Raw genomic sequence first — 16,940 nt, 5'->3', positions numbered from 1 at the left:
AACGAGGGGAGCAACATGTTGTTTTATTGATGCAAGTACGTCCAGTCACACCAATAGCTGACATCCTGCATTATGGTACAGCTTGATACTCAGAGTTCATCTCGAAATACCAAAACATCAGAGTTAGGGTATGTATCAAATTGGAAAAACAAAATAGCAAATGTAGACACTGTGGCAGGTCGGCACTAGAACTGATAACCCAGTGAAGTGCACACTGATGTGGAAGCTCCTTAACACGTGGACAAAAAAGGTTCCAACATTGTATTCCAAATATAGACTCTCAAGTTTTAAACCTTTATCTCAAATACATAAAGCAGTATGTACTATCAGTATACAGTATGTACTGTCGAGAACATCTGAAAAGTGCAAAAACACTGTGACAATACAGTGTGAATATCCTCGCTCCACCCGGGGCTGAGGGCAGCATCAGCAGCAGATCACAAAGCCACCTCCCCCTGAGGCGGCGGCGTCACATCTCCAGGCTCTCCCAGGAGTTCTGGGAATTGGCAAAACAGATCCATCCTTACCCAGGCCCCCCAGCTGGAGGCTCTGACGCCAGCCATGTAGGGGGAGAGAGGGTGAGTAGTTCGAGGTCTGCTTGGGTGGAATGAAAGCCCGCCAAGAGGGAGACAGTCAGCGTGGACTGCCCACTTCTGGCCTTGGAGGGAGCAGGGCTGTCGTGGTCCCACGGCCAGGAAGTCAGACAGAAAATGGAGCGCACGCCTCGAGTCCTGGTGTGGAAACAACTCCAAATGTCGGGCAGGCGTATGTGCATGGGCTCCGGCAGATACGGGCCTGGCTACCTTTGGGTTTCAGTTCCACTAGGGGTGGCCCCCAGCCCAGAGGGAAGGAGGGTACTGATTTGTAAGTTGCTTCTTTTCACTTTGTACTTGGACTTCAAGGTGGCTTTCAGTGTCCCCTTCCTTCACTGTACTGTGTTTTCACTTCATTACGGCTAAGCGTGTCAAAGTGACAGCCTGGAAAACTGACAATTCCATGATTCCCCTCCTTACGTTATTTGAGATTTTCTCTTTTCCTAAAATGTAGTTGAGTGATTTGCCAGACATATTCCAACAGAAAATACGCTGCCAGGTATCCCCCTTCCCTCCCCACTGACCCCGATAAATCCCTGATAAAGGAAAATGAAAATGTAAACTTTGGAAAGCCCATGTTCAAGGTGCACTTCTAGAAATAAGCAAATGAGACCCCCCCCCACCCCCGGCCACCCGAGCCCTTCCTGCCGGACCCTCGCAGGCCTGGGCACTGAGGGCAGCACTTTCCCGATGCCTCCAGCGGCCCAGCTGCGGGCGAGACCGGCCTCCAGTACCCTCTAAGGCACTAACCCCGACATCTGGCTGGAAAGGAGGCAGGGCTCACGTTGGTTTTGGTTGGGTTTTTTTTTAAATATTTTTTTGTAAGATGTTAATAATCAAAAGTAGAAAATAAAAATCTACATTTCATTAGAATAAGATGTTATCATGGACACCATCTCCCATGATACTCTTTCCCCACCCCTCCCCAAAGCAGGGCCCTGCCCTGTTATTTAAAGTAAACAAAAGAACTTTGTTAAGTGCCAAAGGTTGATGCATGAAATAATTATTTTTTTCTTCATAAAAGTTATGTACAAAATGGACCCCAACCAGTGAGGCCTCCTCATCTCAACCCATATCAATCAAGATTAAAACTCAGTACATAAGTGTGCTTCATCCAGCGTCTGCAGGCCGCATCCGTGCCTTCAGGCTCTGTTAAGGAGAGTGGTCCTAAAGGTGGGCAGGGAATGGGGAAATGGTCAGGCGGCCGCAGGCCCTTCCCCCGGGCAGGCCTGTGCAACTAGGGGAGGTCTGGCTGCCAGGAACCGGCCATGGAGGGAGGATCAGGGAAATTCAAACCCCAGGTCCTCAGGGATGCTCCCTCACCTCATCCTTTCCCTTCCTTATAGACTCAGGCATGGGGGTTGGTCGTGGGGTCCCGAGACTGCTCCTGGAGTTCTCCTACCTGAGGGTCTTCCAGCTGTCCTTTTCCATGTGGTTTTCTGGACCTTCACTTTCAAAGGAGGCGATGAAGAGAGCTGAGAGACAAGAAGACCCTCAGAAGCCATGTCCACACACGGTCAGTCTGCCCCAACACATACCCTTCTCAAACTCTCCCTTCCAGGGTGGAGTGAGGCCCAGAAAGGAACTCCCCAGACCAAGAAGGCAGTGATGGCTGGCCCGGGATGGTCCCCAGGGGTCTGCTGTGTGGGGCCCCCAGCTGCCTGGGGACTCTTGAGACTTCTCTGGTTCCGCAGCGCTGACCCAGCCCCATCCTGGCTCTCAGGAGCCCGATCTCTTCTTGTCCTTCATCTCCCATCTGCTCGCATCCCACCCTCATGCACTCTCCCAAGACCTGAGCTTCCCCCGTGTAGCATGGGAATAACCACCCCATGTCAGAGTGACTTTTACAGTGTGTACCTGGGCAGGGGGCGCTCACCTTCTTCGCTGTAGATGGGAGCTGTCAGCAGGTAACTCTGAATCTTCTTATCCTTCTCGAAGGGACACTCCACTTGTGTCCATGTCATGAACTCATGGATCTGCCTGGAGATCTCCCAAAATTTCTGAAGGGTCAGAAGATTTGTCACTGTAAGCTTGAAAACCCTGGTTAGGGAAGGGGACGTAGTCTCCTGACCTCACTCTCCGGGGTCCTTGTGTCGCCGAGCTGTGTAACCAGTTCACCCACCCAGAGCTAGGGCCACTGCACACCCGGAGGTCACTTGGTAGCCATGACCCTCCCTGGGTAGGGACAGGGCACAGGGCTGAGCTAACCTTGAAGTTAATGTGTCCATTGGGCAGGTGGTTGGTGTGGATTTTGTGCAGGAAGTAGATGTCCTTGACGAAAAGGTTGAACACGGGGATGACGATCTTCTCCCGGCTGCTGTTGGCCGTCTGGGACCTCTGCGTGGCCCCCTGCAGGGCTGTCCGGTAGTTGCAGAAATTGCTGGACGGGTCCATGTGGTGCTGTGGGCAGACGGGAGGATGTGGTGGGCACTGCACCCCCATAGCCCTCAGACCTGCTCAGGACGCCCTCTGCAGGAACCAGCTCTGGGCGGCCCGTCGTCTCCAGGAGTGAGCACAGCGGGGGAGGCGCAGAGGGCACCGGGCTGTGCACCAGGCCAGGCCTTTGGTTTAGGGTCCGAGCATCAAAGGAAGAGCTGGAGAGAAGTCTCAGCCGCTCGCGCACACCTCTTCCTTCCCTCCTGAGTATGCGTCTTAACCTCCTGCAAAACCTTCCTCTGCCCTTTCGCAGAGGCCGACAGCCCCAAACCTGACCAGCTCCACAAACTCTTACAAAACTGGATTCTGTGATCAGGTACATCTGGTCAAGGCTGCACACTCACTGGCCAGCCCCTGGGCCACCCAGACGACCCAGGACCTCGGGAACAGGCCAGTCTGCTTGGTCAGCCTTGCCCAGCCTGAGGCTGTCGGCCTGCCTTTGCCAAACCCCTACTAATCTCTCCCCAGAATTCTGCTTTAGGCAGTGCCGGTTCTGACTGAAGTCCCGAAGCCGAGGATGCGTGGGCCGCCCGCCTCCTGGGGGCAGCGCGGCCAGGCCTGCTGACACGCCCGACACCGGACAGCACTCGGGGCAGCACGTCCTCACAGGGGCTGAAGCACGATGGGAGCCCCCTCCTGAGGCTGACACCTACCTCTAAGACGTCGAACTTTGCCGTCTTGACCTTGGACCACGTTTTCTTCAGCCTCGCCACAGGACTGAGGTTCATGCCAGCTGCAGGGAGTGACAGGCAGGGTGAGGGCCAGGGGAGGCGGGCCCCGCAGCACTAGAGGGGGACCCCGGGGGCCACACACTCACAGATGATGGCCATCATGGAGTTGAAGTTGCCGATGTTGAAGCACTCTCGGGCCACGTCAATGAAGAACTCCAGCATGCGGGTCCGGTGCTTCTTCTTCACTACCTGGAGGGTGGCCAGACCACTCAGCTCGGGCCCCACTGGGGGTCGTGCCCTCCAGCCCTAGCCCCTGAAGGGCAACCTGATGGGGAGCTGCCTGTGCCCACAGAGGCTGTGGGACCGGGTTGAGGGGACATGCCCAGGCTGCAGAGGCAGGAGATGAGGCCGTGGTGGTTTGCTGCTGGGCCAAGGGGTGGGAGGGCAGGCAGAGGGGACCATGCTGGGCACAATAGAGTGCTTCCACAGTGGGTCACTGTTGTAATTTAAGTCATCGCTTTGGGGTGGGGGCGGGGGTGTGGTACTTCCAAGGCCTTGGCAATAAAAGTTTCCTGACTCCACTTACAAAGTTTCATCCTCTGTGGGGAAGGGGAGGCAGAGCCGCAGGGGACACCGTGGGGTCAGGAGGAGACTGCGCCCCACTGGGGCCGCCGTGCAGCACTCACCCGGCACACCTCGGTGGCCACCAGCATGCTGAGGCAGTTGAACCAGTTGTCATAGGCCTCCAGGCTGTAGGTCTTGGTCATGTCCCCTCGGCACTGCAGGGACATGGCAGGTCAGAGGGAGCCCAAGGACCCTGCCTGTGGGTGCTGCTTCACCCCACCCCGAGAACCAAGGAGCCGGGAGAGGAGACTGTGAAAGCAGGGAGGGGAGGGGGGTCCTGCTGGGCGGGCCCCCAGGGGATCCCTCCAAGCCCTGCAGGAATCAGCTTGGAGGCCTCTGGGAACACAGCCCCCCGCCCAGGATATATCACCCTGCATGGCCGTCGTCCACCCCTGGAGCAGGTGCCAGGAGACCAGACCCACGCGCGTCAGTTGTGAGCCCCACCTCCAGAGACCCTCAGCCCTCACCCTGTGCTTGTCCCGGGAGTCCGTGTGGCTGACAATCTGCATCAGGTCCTCGGGGTGGATGCTGCCGACTCTCTCCTGGGGCAACAGGGAGACAGCACAGGAGGGGTGACCATCTGCCCTCCTCAGGCCAGCCCCACCCTCAGCGCACAGAGTGTGTCCAGAGCAGCAGTCAGGACCTGCCTGCCTGGGTGGGCACCACAGCCACGGCCCTTCCTCAGAGCGCCCAGTGGACAGGGCCCCCAGAAGTACCCCAGGGGTCTGGAAGGCCCCCCTGGGAGCAGGGGGACAGGACTGTGTGCAGAAGCCTCAGGGTCACGGCTGCTACATGCAGGGTGCCTGCCCAGCCCAGGGCGCAGGCAGAACTAGGGGACCAGAGCCAGTGGGAAGAGCCCTGCCCCTGGAAGCCCCTGCCATGAACACGGGGCTGCCATGATCTGGGGAACCAGCTGCTCAAGTGGGCACACGCCTGCCAGAGGCAGTGGTCAAAGCTGCCATGCGGGCTTCCCCCAACACCCCAGTCTGACCAGCAGGGGAGACCCTGCCGCACCCTGTGGGGGCTGGTGAGAGGATGAGCATCTGAATGCCCCCCAGCCCTGCACTAGAAGGGCGTCCACCACACTAACCAGCTCGATATGTGTCAGCTGCTGGGCCAGCACCAGGGGGTCGCAGCACACGCCCAGGATGTCCTTCTGAGCAGTGGGAGGCTTGGCCTTGAGGACGGGCCCTTTGTCCATGGCCGGTGAGCGGAGCTTCTCCCGCAGCTCCTGAAGCTGGCTCCGGGCAGCCAGGGACAGCAGCAGGCTCTGCGTCATCTGGGAGATGGCCTTCTTCACAGTGCCGTTCTCCTGAGGGGCGGGGGTGGAGAAGGCGCTGTCGTGGGCTGGAGGGACCTCCTGGAGGTACCCAGCTCATCTCCAGGGACCTACCTCTCACTAGGCACCCGCCCACATGGCAGGAGGAGGGGGCCTGGGACCATTCCCACTCTAGCCACAGGGTGTTCATGTGCAGAGGATGCCGAGGGCAGGCCTGTGTGTTGCTGGCCAGCTGAGCTGCCCTCATGGGGGTGAGAGGCAAATAGGGCCGCCCGGCAGCCCTCTTCAGGAGAGTGACTGCCAAGGGAACCATGTAGAGAGCTCCCCAGACAAGGCACCCTGCCAGGGTCTGAGAGGGACCTCACCTCATCACACTGGGTGACACGATGGGTGATGGCCTTCAACTCAGCCATGGCCTTCTCGTCCTGGAAGTCAAAGGGGAAGGCCTCCGTCCACTCCTTAAGCAGCTGCACGATCTTGGCTGAGAAGGACTTCAGCTTGGCCTGGGTCAGGGCAGGTACAGTGAGGTCTGTGGCCCCCCCACCCATCCTCAAAGGACCTGCGTCCCCTGCCCCGACACTGGGCTGAGGGCTACCGGGTAGGGACAGACCCCCGCTGCCTTCGTCCACCTGCGGTTCTGTCTTTCCCTGCTTCACTTTCCATTCCCCTGACGCCAGCTCTCTTCTTCACTTAAATTCATTTTCAAAAGACCACCATGACATAGAAAACTAGTCTCATTTGCTGTAATTAGAAGTTACCCATAAAAAACACGATGAAGGGCCTCCCTGACGGCTCAGTGGTAAAGAACTGGCCTACCAGTGGAGAAGACACAGGTTCGATCCCTGATGCAGGAAGATCCCACACGCCACAGAGCAGCTAAGCCCATGCACCACTACTCCTGGGCCTGCTCTCCAGGGCCTGGGAGCCACAGCTATTGAGCCCGCACACCCTAGAACCCGCGCTCCACACGGGAGAAGCTGCCACAATGAGAAGCCCACCCTCTACAACTAGAGAGTAGCCCCCACTCGCCGTAACTAGGAAAAAGCCCTCAGCAATGAAGATCCAGCACAGCCAAAACAAAAGTATTTTTAAAAAAATGATGAAAAGCAAGCAAAATTATGAATGTTAAGCAGGAAACTGCCTTCTCTCCGTGAAAAGCAGGTTGGCAAGTGCCAGGAAGGACTGCAGACACCCCAGGCGTCCTCTCCCTAGGTCCACACGCATACACAGCTCAAGAAGGGGGTACAGGATGCTCGGTGCCAGCCCCGCTCAGGTTCCCCAAACCCTTCCTGGGCCCACCTTGGCTCCTGCCTGCCCCTGACCCGCCCCCTGTGCCTACCTGGACCATCCTGGCCCTGCCTGCCCTCGGGGCCTGGCCCCCTCATGACCCCACTGCCCACCCCCACAGCTGCCTGCCCCCGGCCACCCATGCCTGCCTTATTTAGCCCACTGATTCCACCCTTGCCCCCTGCCCAGGCCCTGGTTAGGTCATGGCAGTCACGGCACTTCAGGAGGCCCTGCTGACAACCCCCAGGTGCCTGCTGCACCCACACTCAGCAGAACAGGAGGCCTGCATTCCCTCCTCAGAGGCCCCGCCCTGCACGTCACCCCAGACAAGGCTGGCAGACTCGCCCCAAGCTCCTCTCAGGCCTCTGCTGACCCTCAACCTCAGATTCCATCTCCCACTCACTCTGTTCTGGCTGTTTTCCACCCATGCCTTCAAGAACCCTTCCTGGTCCCCACACTGCAGTCTCTGCCCGTCCCGCTCCCAGCCCAGCAACCCCGAGACAGACCCCCGAGGGGACACTCGGAAGAGCCTTCATGCAAACCTCCGGTGGCAGGAGGCCCGGCCAGGTGGAGGGACAGGTCATTGGGAACAGGCCCTGCCGGCTTTTTGCCAGTCTGCCTGCCAGCCCCTGCCCCAGGGCCTCAGGGATAAGCTGTGATTTCGTAACCATCCTGACCACCCAAAGCCTGACTCGGTCAGGAGACGTGACTGTGATAGACACCCCTATCTGCGCCACTGCAAACTCCAGCCTGCAGGTGCCGCGCCTACCCTCCTTAGAGGGGGCGGTGACTCAGGAGGTGAGCCGGCCTTCTCCACAAGCTAAGCCGGACTCTCCCTCTGGGGTCCTGGCCTGGAGCAGGAGAGCCGTCCACTGTGGTCCTCCACCGGGAGGGGTGCGGGCACCCACCAGCGGCAGTCCCTCCAGCACCCTGGGAGTGTACTCCACGTGCGCCCCTGCAGACCCCTAGGAAGCCCAGCTCCAGCGATGCCAGGAGGCCAGACAGGCAGACCTGCCCCCAACAGGAAGGGCACCTGGCCGGCTCAGCCAGGCCCCATCCTGAGCCAGCTTCTTGCCCAAGCATGAGCGAGATGGGCACAGTCAGGAGCTCGCTTTACCTTCTCGGACCCAGCCTCCAGCTGCTGCCTCTGCTCCACGCAGAGCTGCCCCACGCGGGCCAGCAGGTCATGAGGGGGGATGAAGACCCGGGAGCTCAGGAGAAACGTGAAGATGTACGTCCTCTGAAGACAGAGATGGAGAGAGTGACGAGGGAGTCAGGCCCGGTGTGGTCCCCAGGGGTGGCGCGGCCGACCCTGCCCCATGGCCCAGCCGCCCCCCAGACCCAGCACAGGCTGCATAGCTCAGCTCACCTTGAATGCCCTTCCTCGTCCTCACTGCTCCCCAATCCTGCCCACCAGGCACGGCACAGACAAAACCCGACTTGGCAGCGGCTCTCCGCCACCTCCCCTGACGAGCTCAGCTCCCAGTGCTCTTACTCTGCTGGGAGGCTTCCCTACCCACTGCCCAACCCCACGCTGGGAACTAAATCCGAACGTGCATGTTGGGGGTACCCTCCGGACCTGGGTGGGCCTGCTGCCCAGGCCACAGTGCTCCCTGGGTCAGGCGCCAAGGGATGCTCCGTGGCCAGTGAGGCAGGGCCTGGGTGGTGGGGGGGTCTGTGGGGGTCTTGTCTGTGGGGCAGAGCAGGCTCTCCTTGGCCCCAGGATCCCACATCAGAAACTGCTGCAAGCCTTGGTCACCAGTCAGCTGCGGGGCTTGCCCCCACCTGCCACACCAGGACCCCCGGTCCCACGCCCATGCGTCCTTGTCACCGGGCTGTGGTGCAGGCTGAGGGGTGCTCGTGGTCTGAGAGGCGGCAGGACCCAGAGCTCTCAGAAGCTTTTGTCTGATGTGGACTCTGCCAGGCCCCTGCCTGCAGACAGGGCGGACTTGGGGGTGGGGAAGCTGCTTGGGGCTCTCCCGGGGACTCTAGTCAGACAGTAATCCACCCTCACCTGGTTGCTGCAGGCTGAGGGGCCCGGGAGCCTCCGCCCCAACTCTAGGCCCAAAGAAGCAGGTCTCCCTTGCTCCAGCCTAATGCCAGCCGGGCCGTGTGTGCTGGGTGTGCAGCTCCTGGAACCAGGCTCCACCCTCAGGCCCTCATGGTCCCCACACAGCCTTCAGAGGCCACGGGGAGAGGCGGTTTCCCTGGAGTAGCAGGGGATCCTCTACCAGCAACCCCCCGTTCCCCCACCACCTCCACTCCCGACAACTCCAAACTGCCCACTTCCTGTCCCCAGGCTATGCAGCACGCAGACACTAGAGTCCCAGCTGGTCAGCGTGAGACCCTCAAGGACCCCTTCGAAGCAGAAGGGTTTGAACGTGAAGAAAGCCGCCCGGCGGCCACACCTGGGAGCTCTTAGCCCAGGGCAGAGGAGCGCCCAGAGCAGGAGCTGGCGTCTCCGAGGGGTCTGCAGGGCAGGGGCGTGAGGAGAAGGCAGGGAGCCCAGGTGCTCACCGGAGAGACCCCATTCTGCCACCACCTGCCCTTTGCTCTCCCCTGGGACTCAGGCTGGGACCCTGGGGCACAGTATTTTAGGGACAACACAGGAGGAGCTGGCTGAAGAGGCTCCTCTGGGACAGGCTGAGAGGGGAGCCTCCCCCTACGTGGACACAAGGCCACTATGGCACAGACCAGCATGGGGCTTGGAGGTCCCCACCCCTGGGGGCTGCAGCCCTGCTCCGGGCGTCTTCAGGGCCTGGGGTCCCCTCTTCCCAGCTCTGCCGCCCAGAACCTCGGCTGCCATGCCTGCACCCCCAACAGCGGCCCCAGCCGGGTGAGAGGATGGATGGGGTGGATGGATGGATAGACAGAGGTGTGGATAGAAGCCCGGGAGGGAGGGAGGCGGCCTGGCAGGTGAGGGTGGGCCAGGAAGCCGGGAAGCCCAGCTGGAGGGCGGAGGGAGCGGCTGCTCCCCACCCTCCCTCGCAGCCCCATGTGTGACTCGGCCCCTAGGACGGAGGGGCGCCTGGAGAGGGAGCCAGGAGCAAGCCCACTCCGCCATGAGTGGTCACTACCAGCAGCAGAAGGGAAGCCACACACGACAGGGGACACTCTCACGCTTCCAAGAACGTGCCAACGTCATCTGGAGTGATGGGGAGGCCTGGGGCTGCCCTGCCCGCATGGGCAGGTGCCCCGGGGTCTGTAGGCGGCCAGAGTGGAAGTCATTCTGAAGCATGGCGGCTCGGGTACAAAGTCGGCTTCCCAGCTCAGAGATAGGCCCCATGCTGGGTGGACCCTCCCCAGAACCCCGCAGCACTGGCCTGCCCCCTGAGCCTCCTCTTCTCCCCCAGGGCCACCTCCTACTCGCCTGGGGGCAGTAGGGGCAGAGACGGGCGGGGCAGGAGAGCAGGGGAGGGAAGGGCAGGGCTCCCAGCTGCCCCGCGCCGCCCCCCGCGGCTCTGTCCACTCTGACCCGGCCCCCCTCCCCAGCCCAGCCTCCCTCCCCAGCCGTCCCCGTCGGTCACCAGGCACTCACGTCAGGGTAATAGTCCACTGTGGGGACCAGGTGCTCCATCAGGGCCTCCAGGGACCCCGAGATGAGACGTCCATCTTGGAAGATGAGGTCCCCAGAGCCGCCGGCCCCACCGCCTCGCTCCCCCATGCCGGGCTGCCCCTGTCCACTACAGCTGGGCCCGAGGATGCTGGAGAAGACCACGGACGTCTGGGGCATAGTTTCCTGGGAGGAAGGAATGGGACGGTCAGACATCAAAGACTCCTCTACCCGGCCCTCCTTCCCGGCCAGCCGCAGGGAGGGCCTGAGCCCCAGCAGGGCTGGGAGGGGGTCATCAGATGTCAGCGCAGGCAGAGGACAGGCTCCTCAGTGGCCCTGAAGCCACCGATCAAGATGTCTGATAAGCATTTCCTCAGCATCTGCTCTGTGCATACCAGGCCTCATTCCAGCGACCTGGACACACAGCACTCTGCCTCCTGGGGTTCCGTCCCAGCAGAAAAGCCAAACCATGGGGAAGAAGTAAAAACAGCACCAGGGGAACACCAAGTGTGTAGGGGGGTCTGCGGCAGCTGCAGGGAGGTGGCCCTGAGGCAGGCTGAGCATGAGCTGCGCGGCTTCCGGCATAGAAGAGGGATGTTCCAGGTACAAGGCACAGCCGGTGCCGAGGTCCTGAGGCCAGGACGCGGGAGGGGATCAGCAGGAGAGTAGTCTGGGGAGTGACCAGCCTGACTGTACACTGGTGGCCCAGGGTGCAGCCAGTGAGTGATCCAGCAGGCGTGGGTGCTCCAGGCACAGGCGTGACCTGACTCAGGGGGACCGTCACTGTGGCCACCGTGTGGAGACCAGTGAGGGAGAGATCTGAAAACCAACTGGTCTGGGCTTTGCCATAACAAGACCCTGGAAGAGATGGCTCAGGTCAGGTGACAGAGGAGTGGGGCAGGGTTGGCTCTGGACACTGGGATGGATGGTCTTTGACCTGAGCCACTGACCGGCATGGGGGAGGGCTCTGAGGGTGGGGTCTGGGGAAAGACCTGGAACTTGCTTTGGACTCGCTGGATCTGAAATGCCTGTTAGATGCAGGTGTTGGGCAGCAGTCTGGGGTTCAGTGTGACGGTTGAGGGTAACCCCTCGCACGGCAGCCAGGCTCTGCTGGAGGCTCTCCTGAGGCCTGGGACACTCTGCAGCCCTCTGTGCCTCAGTTTCCTCTCTGCCCAGGCAGCCGATTCTGCGATGTCAGCGGGTACACACCTGCCAACCCGAGGCTTGGGAACCAGCACCCGTGGGTACACTTTCCTTCCTACTCCCTGGATGGGTGGAGGGGGGCCTACTCCACCCGCTGGGCTAGTCCCCCCAGGCAGGACAGGGAGACTGAAGTAGGGGTGGAAGAGCTGGCCCTTCCTGCCTCTGCGGGGACTGTAGCCAGGTCTCACCCTCTCAGGTCACCAGCAGACAGGGGCTACCACCCCACGCCCAGCTCCCCAGGCAGCCACACTGACCTCTCCAAGCCCTGGGAAGCAGAAAGAGCCCCCAGGGCCAGCCTGCCAGGGATGCTGCCTTCAACCGGACCTGGTCTGCTCTCTCACTGGGGCCAGGGCCAGCCCTGGAGCCCTTCCGGCCTCAGCTTCCCCACCGTGCAGAGCCAACAGCAGCCACGATTACTTTACTGCCACAAAGGACCCTTCCAAGAGCTTTACCAGCAGAGCCTGCTCCCGCCCCACAGCACATAAGCCGAGCCTCACACCAGGGTGAAAGGGGCCCTGGGTCAAATGACACTGGCTTCCCTGCCAAACGCCTGGGGGTCCCCTTAGAACTCTCAGAACATCCTTTGAGATGAGGGCAAGTGCTCAAGGGAAGTCCCCGGGGCCAAGGCCAGGACTGCAATGCCTGTCCCCCAGGCTCCATGCCGCCCCTGCTCCACGGGTTCAGACTCACAGAACACTCCCCGCAACCCATGTTAAAATGAACATTCCCAGGCCCCACTGGGTCAGAAATTTGGGTTGGGTCTTCTTTACCACTCAAGTCAAAGAATCACTGACTCGGACAAACTCTTCATCTTTCAGATAATGAATCAGAGGCTCCACAAGAAGGAACTCAACTGAGGGATCCCTAGGATTTCCAAGTTCAGCCTAGGTGCCACCACCTCTAGGAAGCTCCCCTGGGCTACCCCCTGGACTGCTGACCCACAAGGCAAGAAGTGCCTGGTCACCCACCTCAACGTCTTCCTGTCTGGCTGGAGCCCGGCCCGCAGCCACACTCAGGAATCACCTGGGGGAGGAAACAGTGGGTGCCCTGGTGGCTGCTCTGCTGCTGCCACTAGCTCCGGAGGGGACCTGGACCCCAGAGCTTCAGCTGAGGGGCCACCGCTGTGGGGTGACTTTCCCACGGTCACACAGTTCTGGGTTCAAAAGGTGACCTGAGCCTGGTGACTGTGGTCAGCTGGACATCCTGACCCCAAGCTTCTTGGCCATCAGAGATGGCGTTTCCAGGGCCCCTGGCCCCTCACCTGCGGAGGGAGTAAGCTGCTCTGATCAGGAGGTGCTACGTAGGGGGCACGCTGATAGCCCTGCTAACTTGCACAGTCCCCACCCGATCCCCCACAGGGCAAGGCCACCTGCAGGGACACCTGCCCCGGGGCTAGGAGGTCAGGAGCCAGTGGGAAGCCAGCCTGGGGACTCACCCCCCGCCCCCAGCTCTGCCACCCATAAGGGGATGGACGAGTCCAGCAGGAGGCCACGGGGCAAGTTCTACTCTGGGCACCAGGCCACCACTCCCTGGGAGCCTCAGCACTCACTGTCTCCCTTGACAGATGAGGGGCAGACGCTCAGGGTGGAGTCACCTACCCAGGGGTGGGGCCCCCGTCCACGTGTCCTGGACTCATCACACTGCTCCTACCCCAAGGCTCCCCTCCTGTGTGAGGGTCTCTGTTCCCCCAGAGACTGTGCCCCAGCACCTGCCTACGCACAGCCCAGGAGGTCATGGGAACGAGCAGCCAGGTGAGGCCCATCCCTCCAGCTTGGGGTGGTGACCCCTCTCACAGTGGTGACCCCACCACTGGACTCACCAGGTGCACAAGACCCCATATCAGTCATTAAATGACATCAGCAGATGTGACTGTGACACGTACATAAATGCACAGAGGACATCCAGCCACCCCTGGCCATGCTCATCACAGAGATTACTGCAAGGGAGCAGAGGAGGGAGGGGACTTGCTTTCCATTCTACACATTTGTCAGCTACCTGATAACGTTTCTAAATGGCACATCTATCTTGTCATCTTTAAAATAACTTTTCTTTTTTAGTGCAAAGAAGCTGAGTTTTGAAATCAGCACTTTTTATAAAGGCAAAATAGGCTTCCCAGGTGGGGCTAGTGGTAAAGAATCCGCCTGCCAATGTGGGAGACGTAAGAGACATGGGTTCGATCCCTGGGTTGGGAAGATCCCCTGGAGAAGGACATGGCGACCCACTCCAGTATTCTTGCCTGGAGAATCCCATGGACGGAGAAGCCTGGCGGGCTGCAGTCCATGGGGTCGCAAAGAGTTGGACACGACTGAAGAGACTTAGCATGGATGCATAAGGCACAATAAGCAGGTGCTGGGTCTTCAGACAGAAGCATGGCCCCATCCAGCAAGTCACCTGTGAGGTGGGCTCTCGGGGAATTGGGAGAGCCCACAGGGGCTGTGTGGGACCACCCCAGCCTGTCCCCTACCCTAGGACCCAGCCTGGGGCCCGATCTCCCTGACCAGAAGCCTCCTCCCCCTCCTCTGTACACTGAGCCCTGTGGATCCTGAGGACCACCCCCCAGAGCCCCTTCCTTACTGGCCCCTGCCCAGTCCCTACGAGAACCCATCCCTGCCTGGTTATGAGCACCTTGGGGAGGGTCTCCAGGCTCAGTGCCAAGTGGGAGGAGACAGGTTCCCTGAGTGGGTCTTCCAGGACAGGAGTTTAGATCACGCCTGGGTTTGAATCCCAGCTCTGCAAGAGGCCAGGTCCTTGCTCCTAGACGAATCTAAGCAGCCTTGATTTCCTCAGCTGTCAAATGGGGATGATGGCAGGACCACCCCTGTTGAGACCTCTGCCTGGCATCTTTGCTGGCCATCCCAGCCCGCTGTGGTCCCTCCTGCTCCTACCCGTGAGGCCCTCCTCTCAGTTCCAGCAAGAGCCACACACCTGTGTGTCCATCGCCCCTGACTGGACCTCCTCTCAGGCAGGAGCCACTCAGAGCAGAGCACCAGGAAATCTGGGCTCCTGTCTCAGGAGGGAACTCACAGCACGAGCAATTGCAAGCAGGAGTACAGTAGCTATTAGGATGGGCTCCTGCTCCTGCTGGACTGAGCATGTGCCCCCATATCGGTCACTGTCTCCGTCCCCTCCTGCCTGGATGGGTGAGGGTGCTCCGGGGCAGCCTTGGGAGCAGATGCCAGCAAGGGGTCCACACGCAGAGGTGGGGCTGAAACCATCACTGAGCCCCAAGGGCTGTGCAAGGGAGGAAGAGCTGAAATCTCTCCTCATGATCTCCACAGATTTACATCCCCACAACCTGCTTTATAAACTCAGTGCCTGCGAAACATCTGAATAGACAAGCAGTGTGCCCACGGTGGAGATGAGTCTACCTTGAGCATCTGTAGACCCGTGGGCTGCACACCCAGGGGCTGGGCCAGGCCAGAGTCTGAGCTGTCCCCACAAGCAGGTCTAAGTGCATGACACCGCAGCCTCGGGCCCTGGGGGGATCTGATGAAAACAATGCCTGAGCAACACCAGGGCCACCAGCCGGCGCACACAGGGTTAAGGTGGGGCGGAGAGGAGTAGGGGCTTCCCTGGTGGCTCAGTGGTAAATAATCCTCCTGCCAATGCAAGCAGACATGAAAGACTCAAGCTTGATGCCTGGGTCGGGAAGATCCCCTGGAGGAGGGCATGGCAACCCACTCCAGTATTCTTGCCTGGAGAATCCCGTGGACAGAGGAGCCTGGCAGGCTACAGACTGTGGGGTCGCAAAGAGTCGGACACGACTGAAGCAACTAAGCACGCACACGTGCAAAAGAGCAGTACCAACTATGGTGTAACGCGAGAGCTCACATCACGGGTGAGAGGGGGCACAACAGAGCGTGCTCATGGATGAACGGCTCCAGAAAACCGATACTGAGCGACTTCTCTTCCAGTGGGCGTGTTCCAACCCTCCCTGCGGCACACAAAAGATCAGAAACACAGCTAAGAAACAGATCAGCAACAGATCCGGGGGCTTCTACAGCCACAGCTGGGGAGGAGACACCACCTCCCACGCTAACCCTAACAGCAAGGGGAGGCCCTGCTCAACACCCAGGGCAGGGGCTGGTCTCCACATCAGTCACATGCCTCATCAAGCGGGTCACGGCCAGCATACACGAGGAAAGAGGCGGCAGACATCCAAACTAAAAAGAGCCCTCACACCAAAAATATTAAACCCACATAGGGATGATCCTTCCTAAACACATCCCACCAAGAGAGTCTGAGGGTCTGGCACTGGGAAGATCCCCCCCCCACCCCACCCCGCCCCAGAGCATTGAGCCCTGAAGGCCAGCAGGGCTTGAGTACAAGAGCTCCACGGGGCTGGGGGAAACAGACTCCACTCTTGGAGGCCACATACAAGGTCTTGTGTACACCAAGACCAAAGCAGTACCTCCACAAGAACCTGGGCAAGACATACTTAGGGATCTTGGACACTCTCCTGGGGAGGCAGAGGTCAGCTGACCTGACCTTGCCAACAGCCTGCAGGCTCCAGCACTGGAACGCCTCAGGCCAAATAACCAGCAAGACAGGAGCACAGCGCCACCTGCTGCCTGAGGTCATACTGAGCTCACAGCCACCTCAAAACACATCACTTGACACAGCCCTGCCTATCAGAGGGACAAGACCCAGCTCCAAGAGGGAAGACACCAGGCGCCCCATCAGGAAACCGGCACAAGCCCCAGTACCAACCTCGTCCACCAGGGGGCAGACACTAGAAGCAAGGGGAACTACCATCTTGCAGCCTGCAGAAGGGGGACCACAAACAGAAAGAAAGACAAAATGAGATGACAAAGAAATATGGTGCAGATGAAGGAGCAAGACAGAAAACGCCACAAGGACAACTAAATGAAGAGGAAACAGGCAAACTACCTGGAAGAGAATTCAGAGAAATGACAGTAAAAATGATGCAAAATCTCAACAACAAAAAAAGAATGCAAGCACAGACTGAGAAAATACAAGAAATACTTGACAAAGAGAAGATTTAAACAACACCAAAACCAGATACACAACACAATAACTGAAATGAAAAGTACATAAAAAGAATCAATGGCAGAATAGCAGAAGCAGAAGAATGAGTAAGTTAGCTGGAAGTCAAGAGTGGTAGAAATAACTTCCATGGGACATAATAAAAGAAAAAGGAAGGAAAAGAACTGAGGACAGTCTCAGAGACCTCTGGGACAACATTAAACACACCATTTGCATTAGATGGATCCCAGAAGAAGAAGACAAAGATAAAGGGCCTGAGAAAATATTTGAAGAGACTAAAAAGACTT

The 16,940-nt window shown here is 59.4% G+C and overlaps 1 protein-coding gene across 1 annotated transcript in view; it reads right to left on the bottom strand.

Annotated features, from left to right (window-relative positions):
• Positions 1 to 1,580: 1,580 nt before the first annotated feature.
• The window catches only part of RASGEF1A (RasGEF domain family member 1A), a 38,690-nt gene continuing 23,330 nt past the window's right edge, over positions 1,581 to 16,940 (bottom strand). Inside the window, exons 4-15 of the mRNA XM_052641352.1 lie at positions 10,429 to 10,629; positions 8,008 to 8,130; positions 5,969 to 6,106; positions 5,415 to 5,636; positions 4,792 to 4,866; positions 4,387 to 4,479; positions 3,847 to 3,949; positions 3,683 to 3,762; positions 2,802 to 2,993; positions 2,470 to 2,593; positions 1,996 to 2,068; positions 1,581 to 1,760 (exon numbers count right to left, since the gene is read on the bottom strand). Of these exons, the coding sequence (XP_052497312.1) occupies positions 1,736 to 1,760; positions 1,996 to 2,068; positions 2,470 to 2,593; positions 2,802 to 2,993; positions 3,683 to 3,762; positions 3,847 to 3,949; positions 4,387 to 4,479; positions 4,792 to 4,866; positions 5,415 to 5,636; positions 5,969 to 6,106; positions 8,008 to 8,130; positions 10,429 to 10,629 (1,449 nt within the window). The 3' untranslated portion in view covers positions 1,581 to 1,735. The remainder of the gene's footprint in view (positions 1,761 to 1,995; positions 2,069 to 2,469; positions 2,594 to 2,801; positions 2,994 to 3,682; positions 3,763 to 3,846; positions 3,950 to 4,386; positions 4,480 to 4,791; positions 4,867 to 5,414; positions 5,637 to 5,968; positions 6,107 to 8,007; positions 8,131 to 10,428; positions 10,630 to 16,940) is intronic.

This window comes from Budorcas taxicolor, chromosome 5 (assembly GCF_023091745.1).
Source record: "Budorcas taxicolor isolate Tak-1 chromosome 5, Takin1.1, whole genome shotgun sequence".
Taxonomy (NCBI): Eukaryota; Metazoa; Chordata; class Mammalia; order Artiodactyla; family Bovidae; genus Budorcas; species Budorcas taxicolor.
The sequence above is the reverse complement of the archived record's forward strand: the minus strand, read 5'-3'. Positions and strand labels throughout refer to the sequence as shown.